General features: G+C 35.9%; 2 protein-coding genes across 2 annotated transcripts in view; one reads left to right on the forward strand and one right to left on the reverse strand.

Moving 5' to 3' along the window:
• LOC143914278 (organic cation transporter-like protein) overlaps positions 1-17,393 on the reverse strand; it is a 474,519-nt gene that overhangs the window by 61,277 nt on the left and 395,849 nt on the right. The window lies entirely within an intron of this gene.
• clu (clustered mitochondria protein homolog) overlaps positions 1-17,393 on the forward strand; it is a 37,098-nt gene that overhangs the window by 15,532 nt on the left and 4,173 nt on the right. Inside the window, exons 2-18 of the mRNA XM_077434430.1 lie at positions 12,499-12,849; positions 12,939-13,240; positions 13,316-13,477; positions 13,590-13,743; positions 13,835-13,965; positions 14,045-14,181; positions 14,267-14,496; positions 14,578-14,714; positions 14,796-14,990; positions 15,070-15,282; positions 15,363-15,537; positions 15,607-15,712; positions 15,790-16,274; positions 16,357-16,559; positions 16,645-16,851; positions 16,939-17,166; positions 17,249-17,331. Of these exons, the coding sequence (XP_077290556.1) occupies positions 12,499-12,849; positions 12,939-13,240; positions 13,316-13,477; positions 13,590-13,743; positions 13,835-13,965; positions 14,045-14,181; positions 14,267-14,496; positions 14,578-14,714; positions 14,796-14,990; positions 15,070-15,282; positions 15,363-15,537; positions 15,607-15,712; positions 15,790-16,274; positions 16,357-16,559; positions 16,645-16,851; positions 16,939-17,166; positions 17,249-17,331 (3,499 nt within the window). The remainder of the gene's footprint in view (positions 1-12,498; positions 12,850-12,938; positions 13,241-13,315; positions 13,478-13,589; positions 13,744-13,834; positions 13,966-14,044; positions 14,182-14,266; positions 14,497-14,577; positions 14,715-14,795; positions 14,991-15,069; positions 15,283-15,362; positions 15,538-15,606; positions 15,713-15,789; positions 16,275-16,356; positions 16,560-16,644; positions 16,852-16,938; positions 17,167-17,248; positions 17,332-17,393) is intronic.

Consider the following 17,393-nt stretch of genomic DNA (forward strand, 5'->3'; position numbering starts at 1 on the left):
ATGAAAATCAGAGGAATAGTTTTTTGATTTGATTTGACCATTTTGTGAGGCAAAGTATTGTGGGAGACTAGTGCTTCGGTGACTATCAGATTCTCCAGACTCTCCAAAATCTTCCTGGCAATATGGCCAAAGTAAGATAGAGTCCTTTTCCTACATATCGTGGAGTCTCTCTGGTGGTCCACGGAATGTAATACATAAGATGTTACCAAATAAATGAAATGGTGGTTACCAAGTTCGACCACGTGTTTGCCCATGTCTTGCATCGTTTTATTTAGAGTTCGTTTCGGGTCGCAGCTTATCAGTATTCTGCAACGACCTACTTGCGAATTTCTAAGTTTTGAATTGCGATGCATTGTTCATATTCAGATCGATTCGGTTAACGTTTGTGTACATTATACATACATGAGTAAGTATTGTGTAGCTAAAGGTCGCTCGTATTAATTGATAAATTGGTCGATTATGCTGACCATGTTACGTCGTCAAGGTAAATGATGTCGTCTGTCGACAAAGATTTTTCTCTGATTGTATCTTTATGTATGCATATTACCATGTGGATATGTATACTTGTATACTAGGAGTTGCCATTACCCGAGATTACATACATAAAAACATTAAAACCTTCCCGGGATCATGACGTATCCATTATATTGGACTTTATATTGGAAATGAGGTAGGCTAATAAACATACTACAAAAACATTTTGAAATAAATAATTTTCAAAAATGTTTACACAGGCGATGTTATTAGGTATACTATATTTCTGGTCCGTAGAGTTTTAATGATCGTCAGAAAGGACAAAACGTTCCAAAAAGGTGGAATGTTGGAGCACCAACTGTTATATGACGGGCTAACCATCTAATTACATATATTGTAATCAGCCATGCTGTTGATCACGCTCTTTTATAAATAGCTTGATACATTTCTTGTGTCGTGATATTTCACTGTGAAATTTAGATAAAATTTTTGACGATTGTGACGTAAATTTATTTATGAAACTCGGTTACACGAATACTTATCTGTGTTGAGATTTTAATTCGACTGTATTTTTTTGTGTTTACTTCTAGTTTTCTGCGACGTATTTTAGATTTGTACATTAAGATGTGGATATTTGCAGATTGGTTCGAGTCGTAGTTCCGAAATACGCGTTTTAACTCGTCTTCAAAATTTCTTCATACCTCGTGGGCATATGCGTTATACAATTACGAGTAGTAATATTATATGTATTATACAAGCACAATTTGATTTGAAATATATCAAATTGCGCCAATTTGTCAGTACAGTAAACAAATTAAAACAAGGAATAAGGAAGCGTATTATACTTCGGTAAAATTTAATGATTTTATTTAACGTACATATACTAGTTATCTTCTTAAGCTTTTATGTCTTTACCTTAAAAAAAAGCCTTTTCCAGGATAGTCCAGGTGATTTGTTACGTTACTTCTGAAATCTAATTACATTAAAAGTTTCAGATTTTTACAAAGATCTTTCTTTCGGTACATGCAACTCCAGAAATTTTTCTTGATATAAAGCTAGACTGATTAAAGCCTAGACTATATTAAAGCTAGACTGATTAAAGCCTAGACTATATTAAAGCTAGACTAGTAATTAAACTAGATTGAAGCTAGATAAGGAATTTGTACATGGCGTAGACGTAACAGCAGTAGTCGAAAAAATGTATTCATATTATACAGTACTACACGTCACCGTAACATATCAAGCAGTTTTCTTTAGATAATGTGACGTCATAGTGCTAACAAAAGCATGCTCATATGAATATTTTCGGAAACGTCATATTATGACAATATTGACTCAACGATACGATGCAAGCAATATTGCGCCATATCGTCGCTTTCTGTAATTTATATGTAAGCCGATTTTGTCTTGCACTCAGCCAAAAATTGTCTGAACGTGCGCTGCTGTATATAGTATGTATAAGTAGTCTTTTCCGCGCACTATTAAGTTGGGCTGTTGCTTTGCAGTGCTTGATAGTATTTATAAATTTTTATATGTCATAAACAAGTCATACTAATGACAAATAAATGAAATTTAAAATATTTTCCCTGCGGCGTATTACATCAGGCCTTGAAATATGTTAATAATACTTTTTTGCGCCGTCTTTGTCAGTGTCATACGTACATTATAATGCGTCAGAATAACTATTAAAATACTCGTACTTAATTAAGTTTGTAGCCGAATTATATTATATCTACAGGTAATTTGTGGGTCAAAATTGTTATTTGCAATTGAGATTAACGGAATATTTATTTCAAAAGTGGCAGGTCACGTATAATCAATTTTTTATGCGTGTGCGAAAAAAATCTTTGCCACTTTTTTCCACCGATATTGCAAAATCCAACATGTCATCAGTGTCATCTCAAAACTTCCAACGTGGAGAAAATTACCATACATACGCAGTCGGGATCGAATGGACACTTTTGTATACGCGCATAAATACATATTATGCAGATGATATCTTTCATCGACAATTTCGCATAAGCTTTGACGTGCTCAATAATAAACATTATTTATGAACTGTCATAATATTTTAACGTTTCTATTATACTCGGCAAGAATTTTATCCTCCGGTAGCTCGATGCTTCAGACTTTTTTAATATTAAAGTTCCAACAGCTGGATCTTTTCTAGAGGAGTCTCTAATTATGTAAGTTACACTTTTTTTCGGTACATTAGACGCGGAAAATAGGAGTGTTCTTTCTGAAACTCTCTAGCTGACCTCGTTCGTATAAATAACACAATTTTTGCTCTCGGGGACATCGCTCTTCGGAAAGAAGGAATGTTCTAGCAGTTAAACAAGGCTCTCGTGTGTGATCCTTTGTGTGGAAGATTGTTTTCACGTAGGCAAGTGTAATTAACTGGAAAAAAGGAACCGGGACAAAGTCTACATTGCATATGTATGAATGTAAGATGGACCGTTCTAAATTCGTCCCTGGTCGGAAGTAAGACGCTTGTTGCAGCTCTGAACACATTCTTCGTCTATTTTCAAAATATAACTGCTTACTTAAAATATTGCTTTTAATATTTAGAGAGTTTCAATTACATGTCAACGTACTCGACAGTATTTGAAAAGTTTTGAAATAAAGAAAGACCAATGCGGTAATCGCAGTCACTAAAGAAACACTGGTCATTTCACACATTTGTCTTCTCCCGCTGACGAAGTAACTGGAATGCCATTTATATTTAGAACGTTGAAAGATAAGTCTTCTCTTCCAGTTAGAAATAGATAGGAAAAGACGAGATACAAGAGAGAATCTCATTTGTTAGAGACGCCTCTGAACGCTCAGGGTTCATTCAACTAAATTGTGCAAACGCATCGTTTCATATGTGCATTGTGCATACAACTTGACAAACTTTACATAAGTGTTACATATTAACGTAGCTCTGCAAAAAGGATCCAAGTCACGCGAGTAATATTATGGCAAAAGCGGCTCCGTATTTACATGCACGCATTTTTTTTTATTTTTAATCAATCATGCACGTTATTACAGATCGCCCCAATGCACCGAGTGTACTATACAGACCGAGAAATATCAATTATAAATACACAATTATTATATATTTTACATTCAATACGACATCTACATATTCAAACATTGTACAGAAGCATCGTTAACATTACACAAGACAAATACAATCATCATCCATAGATACATCTATGGAGAAATTTACAGCATTTAAAGAAATTCGCGAAAAATCAAGATAGTAGATGCCAATTTTATAGGAACCGTTTCAATGAAAATCAGATAAATTTGTAAACTCTGATAGGATACGATCGATCTGGAGTCACATATCCAAGATATTATTATATTATATAAGCAAACTTTTGTAATTTGAAAAGTTTGAAAAGGTCGGCTTAGATTTTGGTCTGTCTTTTAGCAATTCTTTCAGAAATAAACGTGTCCACTAATTAATATTTTTTAGATGGAGAACGAAACGCTATCCACGTAAATTTCTTCGACCATTTTGTTGGCACCTCTTTGAACTTCTGAAGCAACTGTGCCTCTAAACATTTTACATACTATAAATTATAAAATTCTCGACACCACATGTGCTTTATAATAAATGTGCTTAGTAAATTTAAAAACGAAATCTACGAATTCGTCTATATAGAGATTCCTAACATTTTTGCGGTTAATAATAACCCCTAATAAATTTCCCATTGAATTATATATTATCAGAGATCAGAAAGTTGTGCCACAAGAGGTTATTTACATATTTCCCATAGCCGCAAGGGGTGTGGATACGAATCATACACCTTGCAACCATATGTATACGAATCGTCGTTTATTTAAATTGGAAATATTATACATTTTTTTTAAATGCTATTCAATGTGATTGGATGGGTGTGCAATTTGATAATGGCCTACTTCCGGACCTACATATGTTGGTTTAAAGGTTCGTTTATACCAGTACAGCTCCAGCTGGCGACTACACGTAAACAGCAGTACGAAAAATATTCTTCAGTACATTCCATATGAACACATTCATATGTTCATATGCCAAAAAAGCATTATCCGACACGATCTATTCATATCATATAGCAGAAACGTATCAAGCAGAATCGGTTTTATTTCGTGAAAATATTCACGCATGACGTGACATCGTAGTGGCGAGTGCACCCGTACTAACGATAATAAGTATAACTAAGTGTCAAATTGTGACAGTATTGATTTGATAATATGACGCAAGCAATATTGCGCCGTATGGTTGCGCTCTGTGATGTGTATGAACGCCGATTTTGCCTTGTACACATCCAAAATAAGTATGAACGTACGCTGCTGTATAGTTTGCATGTAAGTCTTTTCCGTGCAGTCTTGTGCCGATTTGTTGGATAATATAAACAGACCTCAGCACAACTTTTTTTTATAAACGACCCACCCTTTCATTTCCTGCTCAATATTTACATATTACGAACCCATGAATCATCCTGCTTGAATACCATTTCTGTAATTGATTACTGTATTTACATACGTTCATAATACATACATACATTCGTTTGGAGAAAATGAAAAGTTCAACTTTCCTCTGGTATGGGTTTTATGACTGACGCTATTGGTGCTTACGTATCTTTCTTCCTCTTCTATCCCCTCGAAGGTTCTGAAGTGCGATTTTCCCGTGACGTCCCACTGGACCTGCGTAGGTATTGTTGCCAACGCTTTTCACCGAATGGGTCGATTTCAGTGCGTACATATGTACAGTATATGTATGTCCCAGTGTATCTCAAACGCCCGAAATTCTTTCACCACTTCCATTTATTTTTTCGTCGGCCTTGCCGTTAACTGGGAGTGACGCGAACGTGACGTCCAAGTCTTTAAAGTCATCTTCGTCTTTTGACACTGTCATATTTCTTCGTCAAATATCATTTGAGTATATCTAAAACGGAAAGAACTTTTTAAACGCTAACGTCTGCAACGAACTTCCTCCCCAATTTGTATATCGTCCCCCTTTCTTCTTCTCGCTTTAATCTGTCCAAAGTGTGTTGCAAAAATTGTAACTATGCCAAATGTAGTTTCGAATTTTTTTATAATTTCCTTAATGTTTTTCGTACGCTTAATATCGCTTTTTTTATTTTTTTATGAATTCGTTGAATTGAATTTTAATTTGATTATGAATTTGTAAAACGAGTTTTTTGTGATGGCCAATTGCAATTGAAAATTGTTGATTTTAAATTGTCTCTATTATAGGTATATTTAACTTTTTCGTTATGACACATTCCTTCGGAGACTCGTTCGTATATAATACATATATGAAAAATTGAAAGGATACAATTTAAAAATTTTATTTTTATTATTCTATTTTAGTTTTGTCTGAAGAAAAATATCTTTGATCAAAAACATCTTCGATTTGCCTGAAGAAAAATATATTTTTTGTCCGGATATGAAACTTGGACATTGAACGTCAAAGCCGACAGCATGGCTCGGTGGTTGCGTCAATTCTAAGCACTGAGAGGTCGCCGACCTCGAAACGCCGAAAAGAATTTATTCCAAGTATAATCTGTAGTGCTGTTGGTCATACTTGGATATTTGTGACACCAAGTCGATCGTTTCCTATTACAGTTTTATTTCATTGTTGAAACGGTTCTTCCATCAAATTGGCAAAAACCACCCTACAATTATTTAAAAAAATTATAATCCATAAATTTATATATGTACAAGTTTAATACCATAGATGTTGCCCTGGAGGCTACCCGTAATAACATTTTAAAAAAGTTCAATGCAAAAGAAGTATAGAACACCGTATGCTCAGCGTAACGAGGAAAGAAGGGAAACGAAATACGTTGGTGAGAAGTATAAAAAGGGCAATTAACGTACATGTACATACATATGTACATATATGGATGAAATAAGTGCTTGAATGGTACCCGAGAGCTGCAAGGAATATGGTTGGATGAAATTAGAAAAGTGTGTGAGGATGACATGTATGAGAGTTGTACAAAACAGAGACGAATGGAAGCGTGTTCGAAAGACCTTCCTAAAGTGAATGTAAATGATGATGATTATATCTTAAACTAACTGTTCTTCGGGTTATCTACGCTTATATGTAACTATTGGATTGGTGACGATAAAATTTATTGGATTGACGGTTTTACAGCCAATTGATATTTGTATTCCTATATAGATATGGAGTCGTATTTCAATCAATAAAAAAGACGATTCAATAAATTAAAAAAATAATATATATAATTGTTAATATATTACAGTATCTTTTTTATTATATTACAGTATAAACTTTGTTTATATAAAGTTTATACAACAACTTTGTATAACTTTGTTACACTGTGCCTTATATAATGATAGTCTTCCTTATTGCGTTTACGATTAGTCATTGTTCCCCCTTAAATCGATATTCGGGAGCATATGAATCACGAAGGAACCCTTCTCAGTCTACACAATAAATTATTGTAACGAGTTTAACGTCTTCCTTGCATGCTAACGATATATTCAGAAGATTGTTGTTGAACGTCATGCATATTCCATCGCAAAAACGTTCAACAATCGACTTGGTCTTCACGCACTGAACTCTTCAAAACGGAAAAGGTGACGTTGAGATTCAGCATCGCTTCAGACTACAATGCACACGCAAATTTGCGTGCATGCACCGTACGGCGAAAGTGCATTTATTATATCAATTGTGTCGTGTGAATTTTTATTTTTGATCACACAATCTATTTTTGTACGTATATATAATATGTAACTCGAATAGCGTGCGACAAAACTCTCATTCCTCACCCCACTACATCCACGCCTCGCTCGCTTCATAACAATTGAAATTTAATCAAATATTTATTTTGGGTAAATTTGATTCAGTCGTCCGTTTACTTTCCCTAAATTGCCTCCAAGTGATAACATTATCAAAAACGTGCGTTTCCTTGATATTACTGCATTCTATGTAGTTCATATTTTACAGTCCAAGTGTACATTTCGTTCGTTTATGGATATACTAGTTTGTTCATACACGAACCAATCTGGTTATATTGTGCACAAAAGAATAAATTGACAAATTAACTAGTTAAAATCGTCCCATTCTTATGTATGTATGCTTACCCTGGGTAGAAATATTGTAACGTAGGGACATTATGGGGATTAGCCGCCGCCTAAAGTGCGTTCGGGGGCTAACAATGGAGACCCCCGAATTGGCCTAGCGGGACTCTTAAGTGGTCGGTAAAATTCCTAGAACCCTGAGAGTGTGAGACCGCGAGAAATAAACGGTGGAGAATATGGAGAAATAAACGGATCGGGGAAGCTGTAGTGGGCGACCTTCCCCTTTTAAGGAGGAGAACGAGAATTCTGGACCTCCCGAATCAGTCAATAAATGCTGTGAAGCGACTTTGGCCTTTCATTTGGATCCTCCACTCACCCCTACACAACAATATTATAAAAATAAGTTGAAACGGGAATTTTAGCGATGTTTTTATTCAGTTTCTTTTACATTTTGACATCTAAAAGATTTTGGCAGCTAAAAGTTTCATGTGATAACTGGTGAGTCTATTCGAAGAAAACTTTTGCTGTTAGCACTTGTTAACTAAAACCAATAGTTCGTGTATGAACTAACTAGTATGTTCATGAACGAACCGGTGTGAACATTTGGACTGTAACACATACATTGTATGCTATGTCGTATCTAGTTTTCATAATAGAATGATGGTTCATCTTTACTCACCATGTCTGTTCCTATATATAATAATAGCCTTGTAAAAATGACGTGTACTGTATAGGCCGTTTCATTTACGAAGGATCATTCCTCCTACTCCACGGAAAAATCCGCACGTTAGAAACCGTTGTATAGGGTGTGCTTTCGTAAATGAAACAACCTTTATATATGAAACCAGATATGTAATTGTTAAAAGACATTGCCTTAGGTTATAGTGTAATCACCTAAAAACTTCAGTCAGATTAACTTACTTAGTTTAAGTAGCAAGCCTGATTTAGATATCATTATCATTGTGTCGCGAATGCTTCATTTTAAATCTTTCCTTGTTTGTATTGTATCCTTCATGTTCTATTCGTAACGTGTACATATTCTAAAAGTAATAAAACCTAAAGTTTTTATGAGAGAAATCAGCCAGAAGTAAAATGGAAAATTGGCCAGAACATCTTAGCCGATCAATAGGAATCACATGTTTCCTTTTTACTACCAAGTTAAATATGTATGTACGTATTTGTGTACATAGGTAGTGTAGCACTGTGGAGTGTAGTGTACCGATTGCACACATCACTTGTAATCTTGAGTGGAGGATTATTTTATCTGACAGGGTAAATCGGAGTTTTCGACAATTCGTCTAGATAAATTTATGACAGTTGCCGTCTTTGATTTGTGCATGATGCTATGAATAATTTGTTGAAGAATGGCGACACGAACGTTTTCCCGGTTTTCTTGCACCACTAACTCTGTACGATTCGTGGTGGTACTCGTAAGAGCGCAGAGGGGCGATTTGCCCCACGATCAATACGCGGTTCGCCTTTTAGACATTCAACTTTTCAACCTCTGCTCACATTTGAATTGCTAATCGGCTGTAATACGTACACTAATATTTGGTCACAATAAAAGTTAATATTTTGTTATACAAACCTGCTTACTGGCATGTATCTCACTACTATGTATGTATAGTTGACACTTCCTTGTGCCTGACAAGCACATTGCACTCGAATTCCGTTTCACTATCAAATTTCGTCGGTGTAATCAGTGCGATGTCGTAAATCATCGAGTTATCTTTGCCTCGTAGTTTTATTTAATTTTCCATGTGTAAATCGAAACATCTCAAAGTTTTGCAAAACTTTTTTACACCTATTACTTGAAGTAAAAATAACTTTTCTTTCGTTTGTTTTCGTTAAAGTTAAAATTTTCTGCAATGATTATTTTCTGGGTCCTGAATAAATGGCAGTTTCCAGTTTGTTTCAACTTTATTATAACGAATATTTAGTAGAATGAAAAATATTAATAAACTTCTATAGTAAAATTCGACCGTATTGAATCAAATTTTCAATATTTAATCTTTGGTAGTCTGATATTGGACTTTTATATCATTACTACATTATTTTAATTGTTCGTAAAATATATTTATATGTATCAGTATTATCATGATTGATTAATTGGAGAAAACGCTCTTTTTTGTTTTATTTTTAAACACAAACAAATAGCATTACCACGTGCATACATACATTGATACCGAAAAAGTTTCTAAAAATAAATTACAACAATGAAATAAAATAAAAACAAAGAAAAAAAACATTGATTGGTGGTCGATGTGGGATATATGTACATATGTATGTGATTATAAGAATATTGACCAAACAATATAAATTCAAAAAAATCGATTGTAATATCCATCGTTGACCAAACCGTGCAAAATGGCTAAGTTTAAAAACGATTTGAAGAATTTGAGCGAAAGAAAGCTAATAAGAGGCTTGTTATAAGAAAGGGAACAGCAAAATAGTTTAATATGAGGGGGAATATTCTTAAGCATGGTCTATATAAAAATAAATTACAGGAATAGTTGGTAGAACAGGGATTAATATGAAATAAAGTAGGATTACGGAAGGATCTGATTGGGTATTGGAATAGGATCTTGCTTGATAATTGCGGACCATCAATTATATAATTCAAAAGCTCAAACAAAAAGCATAAATCATAAATATATCATAGTATTATCAGATTCACGTAGTTAAAAATATAGTTTAAAAAAATATATTGTATGTAATTTTCGGTTTTCTTCGTATAATTGTGTGGTGCCATACTCTATGAATTTTATTAATCTCCTTTATGTATAACTAGCTGTATTACCCGGCTTCGCTCAGTGTTTATAATATAAACCGCTTAAACATGACTAAGCTAATTTAATTAAAACAAAAAAAAAAATTAAAAAATTTAAAAAAAATAAAAAAAAAAATAAAAAAAAAATAAAAAAAAAAATAAAAAAAAAAATCAAAAAAAAATCAAAAAAAAAATTTAAAAAAATCAAAAAAAAAAATCAATTTTTTTTTTGCCTTCTAGGGCTTCGCCCTCGGCACCCCCCTGAGCCTTTGCCTTCTAGGGCTTCGCCCCTCCACGCCCCATGAGCAATTGCCGTTTAGGGCTTTGCCCCCATGATCAGTTGCCTTTTAGGGCTTCGCCCCTCCGCGCCCCCATGATTCAAAGCCGTCTAGGGCTTCGCCCCCCTTAGTTAATGCCTTTTAGGGCTTCGCCCCCCGCGCCCCCAAGATTAATTGCCGTTTCGGGCTTCGCCCCCCTTAGTTAATGCCTTTTAGGGCTTCGCCCCTCCGCACCCCCATGATTAAATGCCGTCTAGGGCTTCGCCCCCCCTAGTTAATGCCTTTTAGGGCTTCGCCCCCCGCGCCCCCAAGATTAATTGCCGTTTAGGGCTTCGCCCCCCTTAGCTAATGCCTTTTAGGGCTTCGCCCCTCCGCGCCCCCATGATTAACTGCCGTTTAGGGCTTCGCCCCCATGATCAGTTGCCTTTTAGGGCTTCGCCCCCCACGCCCCCAAGATTAATTGCCGTTTAGGGCTTCGCCCCCCTTAGTTAATGCCTTTTAGGGCTTCGCCCCTCCGCGCCCCCATGATTAAATGCCGTCCAAGGCTTCGCCCCCATGATCAGTTGCCTTTTAGGGCTTCGCCCCCCGCGCCCCCAAGATTAATTGCCGTTTAGGGCTTCGCCCCCCTTAGTTAATGCCTTTTAGGGCTTCGCCCCTCCGCGCCCCCATGATTAATTGCCGTCTAGGGCTTCGCCCCCCTTAGTTAATGCCTATTAGGGCTTGCGCCCCATGAGGTTGGGCCCCCCGGGCCCCAGGGGGCTGCGCCCCTTGTGGCGCCCCCTTTTGAGCCCCATGGGGCTACGCCCCATGAGGCTGGGCCCCCCGGGCCCCCATTCGGGGCCCCACGGGGCTGCGCCCCTTGTGGCGCCCCCTTTTGAGCCCCATGGGGCTGCGCCCCATGAGGCTGGGCCCCCCGGGCCCCCTTCGGGGCCTCACGGGGCTGCGTCCCTTGTGGCGCCCCCTTTTGAGCCCCATGGGGCTGCGCCCCATGAGGCTGGGCCCCCCGGGCCCCCTTCGGGGCCCCACGGGGCTGCGCCCCTTGTGGCGCCCCTGGCGGGACCCCATGAAGCTACTCGCCTTGCGCCCCCGCGGGGGTGAATCCATTGAAACGAAAAAAATAAATCGGCACCCATGGATCGAAAAAAAAAAAATCGAATCACGTGTTCGATGACGTCACCGATCTACGGACGACGACGACGACCAAGGATATTTACATACAAAGTCTCTTTCCAAATTATAGATTAAAGATGAAGATGATAATATAATACTCGATTTATAAAGTAAATATTACATTCGTATTTCGTGTTGGGCGTGCGGAGACTTGAGTGGGAACCACGTGGTGTCTGAATTTAGGTTCTCTTTTTTGTATGAGGTTGTTTTCTTTCTGTTTGTTTCGTTTCTGAACTCAACAGCGAGATGTCTTCAACGATTCTATTTACCTTGTCAAGCGTATCTTATCGTATGAAGTCTACCTTGTACAAGAAAGATAAGGATATACATTTAAGGGCTGAGAACCAATTTTTTGTTTCGCTTTGTAGGTACATATATGTAATATTATGCCTATGTGTTTTAGTTGACCATACAAGTCATGGGTTGATCGCTTAGTAACAGGCGTCTGTTCGTCTTTGCATCTATCATACAGCATTCCTAACACTTTTTTTTCTAACCACGTTCGTTTTGTGTATCTGTAGATCCGCAATTTATTATTCGACTACGTCACTTTTTGACAGTGCACAACCAATTACCGTCGGTAAAATTGTTAATCGACGTCAACGTTGGGATTTTGGGTCGATGCCAAATTACATGATCGTTCATCTTCGATTTTACGAATCAATTGTGCGGATCAGCCTAGATTAAGATTGTCGTTCATTCTTTGCTTGTAAAATCAAGTTCATTGATGTTCCATTTCCATTCAACAATGTGGTTTCATATAAATTATGTTTTGTTTTACAGCCAAGAAGCAGAAAGGTACAAACAATAACAAAGCAAACAGTGGAAGCGCCAACACAAATAAAAATGGAAAAATCAAATCTGACGCTTCTCTAGCAACAAAGACCGCTCTGCTTACAAATGGTCATAACAGCGTCCAAGAAAAGGGGGTGCAAAAGAACGGGGATGTTCAACCCTCATCAGCAGTTAAACAAAACGGAGTACACAATCATAATTCAGTAGGTAAAAATGGCGACATTAACGATTCGGAAGACGAATTCGTTCCTGTCAAGAAAGGGAAACAAAAAAATTCTACAACTTCATATGCTGCAGCAGCTGCCAAAAATCCAAGTCCTCCAAAAACGCTTTCCAATGGTAATTTTTCTGAAATTAACTTTAATTTTTTGTTGTTGCAAATGTTTGGAAAAAAATTCATTTTTATTTTTATTTCTCTTGCAAACCAGAGGTGACAATAAATGTAAGTTCCACATCATCCGTCACAAATGATACATCTCAAGAAACGCCACCAGAAAGTGTTTCAACAGACGTTTGTCAGAAATCAGACGTATCTGATTCTGATAGCAGAGTTTCTATGCCGACGGAGAGCATTTTAAATACTACAGATTCTTCTTTGGTCGCAAACAAAGAAACTGTAGTTGAAGATGAAAGCGAAGAAAAGAAAGGAGATCAAGAAGTTGTTTTCATACAAGATGTAGGATTTACCATTAAAATAGTGAGTCCTGGAACTCAGTCTTTCGATATACAGGTTAGTTTTTATATTATATGAGTTTTGTCGTCCCGTTATTTATTTTATTTATTTCAATTCCGTGTATAATTGTAGGTATCTAGTATGGAGCTAGTGCAAGAAATTCATCAAATTCTGATGGATCGTGAAGATACTTGCCATCGTACATGCTTTTCTCTGCAATTGGACGGCGCTACCTTGGATAATTTTGCCGAGTTGAAAAATATTGATGGGCTCAAAGAAGGTTCTGTGATCAAAGTAAGTAAATAAGGATGTAGTTTATAGTTTGCGCTTTCCGTTGAATGTGTTAAATTTTCTCGTGTGATGATTTTCGATATTGAAACTATTTTAATGAAAATCATGTTAACAGGTTGTTGAAGAACCCTATACCATGAGAGAAGCTCGTATACACGTGAGACATGTACGGGATCTACTTAAATCGTTAGACTCATCAGATGCTTATACAGGCACAGAGTGTAATTCCCTTGCATTCCTGAATATTATCACTCAGGGAGATATTTTAGGTATTAATATTTTCATACTTGGCGTTATTTCCGCAATATTTCATAGTCACATTTCAGTGCTTAACATTTATTTTCCTCTTACTATATTCAGAAAAGAAAAAGACACGTCCAGAAAGTGTAGATTGCACACCTCCTGATTATATAATGCCAGGAAGCAAAGAAAGGCCTCTACTTCCTCTTCATCCCATCACAAAAGAAAGCAAAGGACCTCAGTGCATAAAGGTAACTTTAATTTGTTTACTGAAATTGCTATAAAATGATTATAAAACTGTTTGAAAATCAAATTTTGAAATTCTTTTAGGTGCTTACAACTTCTGGTTGGAATCCTCCGCCCGGTCCCAGAAAAATGAATGGAGATCTGTTATACCTACATGTTGTATCTATGGAAGATCGACATTTTCATATAACAGCGTGTGCGAGAGGTTTTTATTTAAATCAGTGAGTTATCATATTTTCGATTTGTTTATTGCTTTAATTGTTAAATTTTGTTTTTTGTAACATTGAAATGGTTTGATTCTAACAGGTCAACGGAAGAAACCTTTAATCCGAAAGCTGCATCTCCGTCTCATTTAAGCCACTCGCTTATCGATTTGTTATCTAGTATATCTCAAGCGTTCAAACGATCTTTTAGCACTATCCAACGTCGCAGAACTCAAAAACATCCATTCGAAAGAGTGAATACACCATATCAAGTATATTCGTGGACTGCTCCGAATATTGAACACACAATAGATGCTATTAGAGCAGAAGATAGTGAGTGGTTTTTTTAAATATATTTTTGTTTGTGCATATAACTTATGTATAAAGTAAACAAAAAAAATCTTTATTTTGTAGCATTTTCATCCAAACTGGGCTATGAAGAACATATACCTGGTCAAACTAGAGATTGGAATGAAGAGTTACAAACTACAAGGGAATTATCAAGAAAAAATCTTCCTGAACGCCTTTTAAGAGAGCGAGCTATATTTAAGGTTAATATATTTTTTAGAACTTGTTTTAATGGGTTGATGGATTAAATTTTCGGAAATTAATAATTATTTTGTATTTTACAGGTTCACAGTGACTTCGTTGCAGCTGCTACACGAGGAGCTATGGCTGTTGTTGACGGTAACGTAATGGCTATAAATCCGGGAGAAGAAGCTAAAATGCAAATGTTTATATGGAACAATATATTTTTTTCACTTGGTTTTGATGTTCGCGACCATTACAAAGAACTCGGTGGGGATGCTGCTGCATTTGTTGCACCTGTATATATAATTTTTTGCTATTAAATTGTTTGCAAATTAATTTCATTATTTTCTAGTAAATTTATAATGTTTTTTGTAGAGAAATGATCTCCAGGGTGTAAGAGTATACAGTGCAGTTGATCTCGAAGGCTTGTATACTTTAGGTACTGTAGTAATAGATTACAGAGGCTACAGGGTAACCGCTCAGTCAATTATACCCGGAATATTAGAAAAAGAACAGGAACAGAGTGTTATTTATGGCAGTATTGATTTTGGAAAAACCGTGTTAACTCATCCGAAATATATGGAACTAGTATGTACTTTTGGACTATTAATCTTATTGTTGAATGTTCGTACATATGTATTTAACTACTTTAATTTGTATTATTTTAGCTAAGTAAAGCAGGCTTACAGTTGAAAATATTACCACATTCCGTCACAAGTGCCAAAGGAGAATCTGTTGAATTGTGTTCCAGTGTTGAGTGTAAAGGAATTGTTGGGAATGATGGTCGACATTACATTCTCGATCTATTAAGAACGTTTCCACCGGACGTAAATTTCCTAAAATGTGGGAATCAAAATTTTATATGTCTTTATCTACTTATATTTATGATTAACATTATTACATTTTTTTCAGTGGAAGGTGTTGAGTTACCAGAAGAAGTTAAAGCTCTCGGTTTTCCGATTGAACATAAACACAAGCTTTGCTGTCTTCGTCAAGAATTAGTCGACAGTTTCGTCGAGTGAGTGAGATTGAGTTTTCGTACTTTAAACTATATTTTAAAAAATACATTGTTTGTACAAAATCTTTTTTTTTCAGGGCGCGTTATTTAATGTTTATTCGTTATGCAGCTTATCATCTACAGCAGCTCGGTATAAAAAAACAGAAAGGTAAAGAATTACCCGAAATTAAGGAAAAAGATGAAATAATTGTTAAGAGTTCTAAAATTAAAGAAGCTCCTGTTGAAACAGAAATTATCGAAAAAGTCGAAATTAAAGATAAGGTTACAAAGATTGAAAAAAAATCTAAGAAAGAAGCTGCTAAAAAAGAAGTTGTTGATTCTCCAATTGTTAATAATAATGAAGATAAAAATAAAGTATTAGTTGAAAGTGAACCCATTATAAAAACTACAAGCTCAGATCAAAAAGAAATCGTAATAAATGGTGATGTTAAAGAAGAACCAAAAGAAAAACCAAGTGACATTAACGTGGTGTTGTCAGAAAACGATTCTGTCGATACGGATGAAGCTAAGAAAATTGTTGAAAGTATTACAGAATCTATTTCTAATGGCAATAAACAAGAAAGTGAGTTTTTGATCATTTTGACTTATTCAAAGATGCTTTTGAATCTCGTTATTATTTTATTAATTGTGAACATTATTTCCAGTGGCTGAAAGCACTCGCGATATAGTTAGAGCAGCTGCTCGTTCTGTCGGCTCTCTTAAAGATGCTGAATTTGATATTAGGTTTAACCCAGACGTCTTTTCCGAAGGCATTAAGCATGCTTGTTCTGAGGATGAGTTGTCAAAACAACGACATCTTGTAAAAGAGGCAGCATCTTTCTTAGTAACGACCCAGATTCCGAACTTTGTAAGTGATTTATAAATAATACAATTTAAAAAATTGCGATTAATTTATTATATGGAGTATGTATATTATTTGTATTCTGTTTTAGATACGGGACTGTCTAGATCACTCATCTGCGCCTATGGATGGGAGTACTCTTGCAGACGCCTTGCATACCCGTGGTATCAATATCAGATATCTCGGTAGAGTGTGTTCTCTATTGTCACAAGTGAAATCGTTGTCATATCTTCATACTATAGCTGTATCAGAAATAATATTACGTGCCGCTAAACATATTTTTACTACATATATACAAGTAAGATCCAAGTTATTATGAATACCTATTTGAATATACTTATGTGACTGTCTTTGGAAATTTTTGTTTTATTGAAATTTTTTTCAGGGCTGTGATTTAATGTCAATGTCTCAAGGAATATCACACTTTTTAAACTGTTTACTATGTGGTGCTCCAGTACCTTTACCTCCACTCTCTGAGGAACTTCACTTCCGTTCAAGTAAGAAGAAGGGTAAGAAGCGAACTCGACCATCTGGAAATAATAATAATGATTCTTCAGATTGGACGACGCTTACGCCGAAAAATTTATGGCAACAAATTAAACAAGAGCTTAAGGTAACGATATAAAAATAAATAGTCTATCTATAAAATTAGTGTGAATATATGTATAATCTTAAAATTAATGTATATTTTTCAGTCGTATTGGGGTTGGGCTTTACCAACAGACAGTATCGATTCTACTGTGGAAATGTATGGTTTCCAAAAAATTTCCCTTCTAAGGTAATGTTTTTTATGATTTTATTTGCAAATTAGTTAAATATTAGATGTTACCAATACATAAT

Source organism: Arctopsyche grandis, chromosome 7, assembly GCF_051622035.1.
Source record: "Arctopsyche grandis isolate Sample6627 chromosome 7, ASM5162203v2, whole genome shotgun sequence".
Taxonomy (NCBI): Eukaryota; Metazoa; Arthropoda; class Insecta; order Trichoptera; family Hydropsychidae; genus Arctopsyche; species Arctopsyche grandis.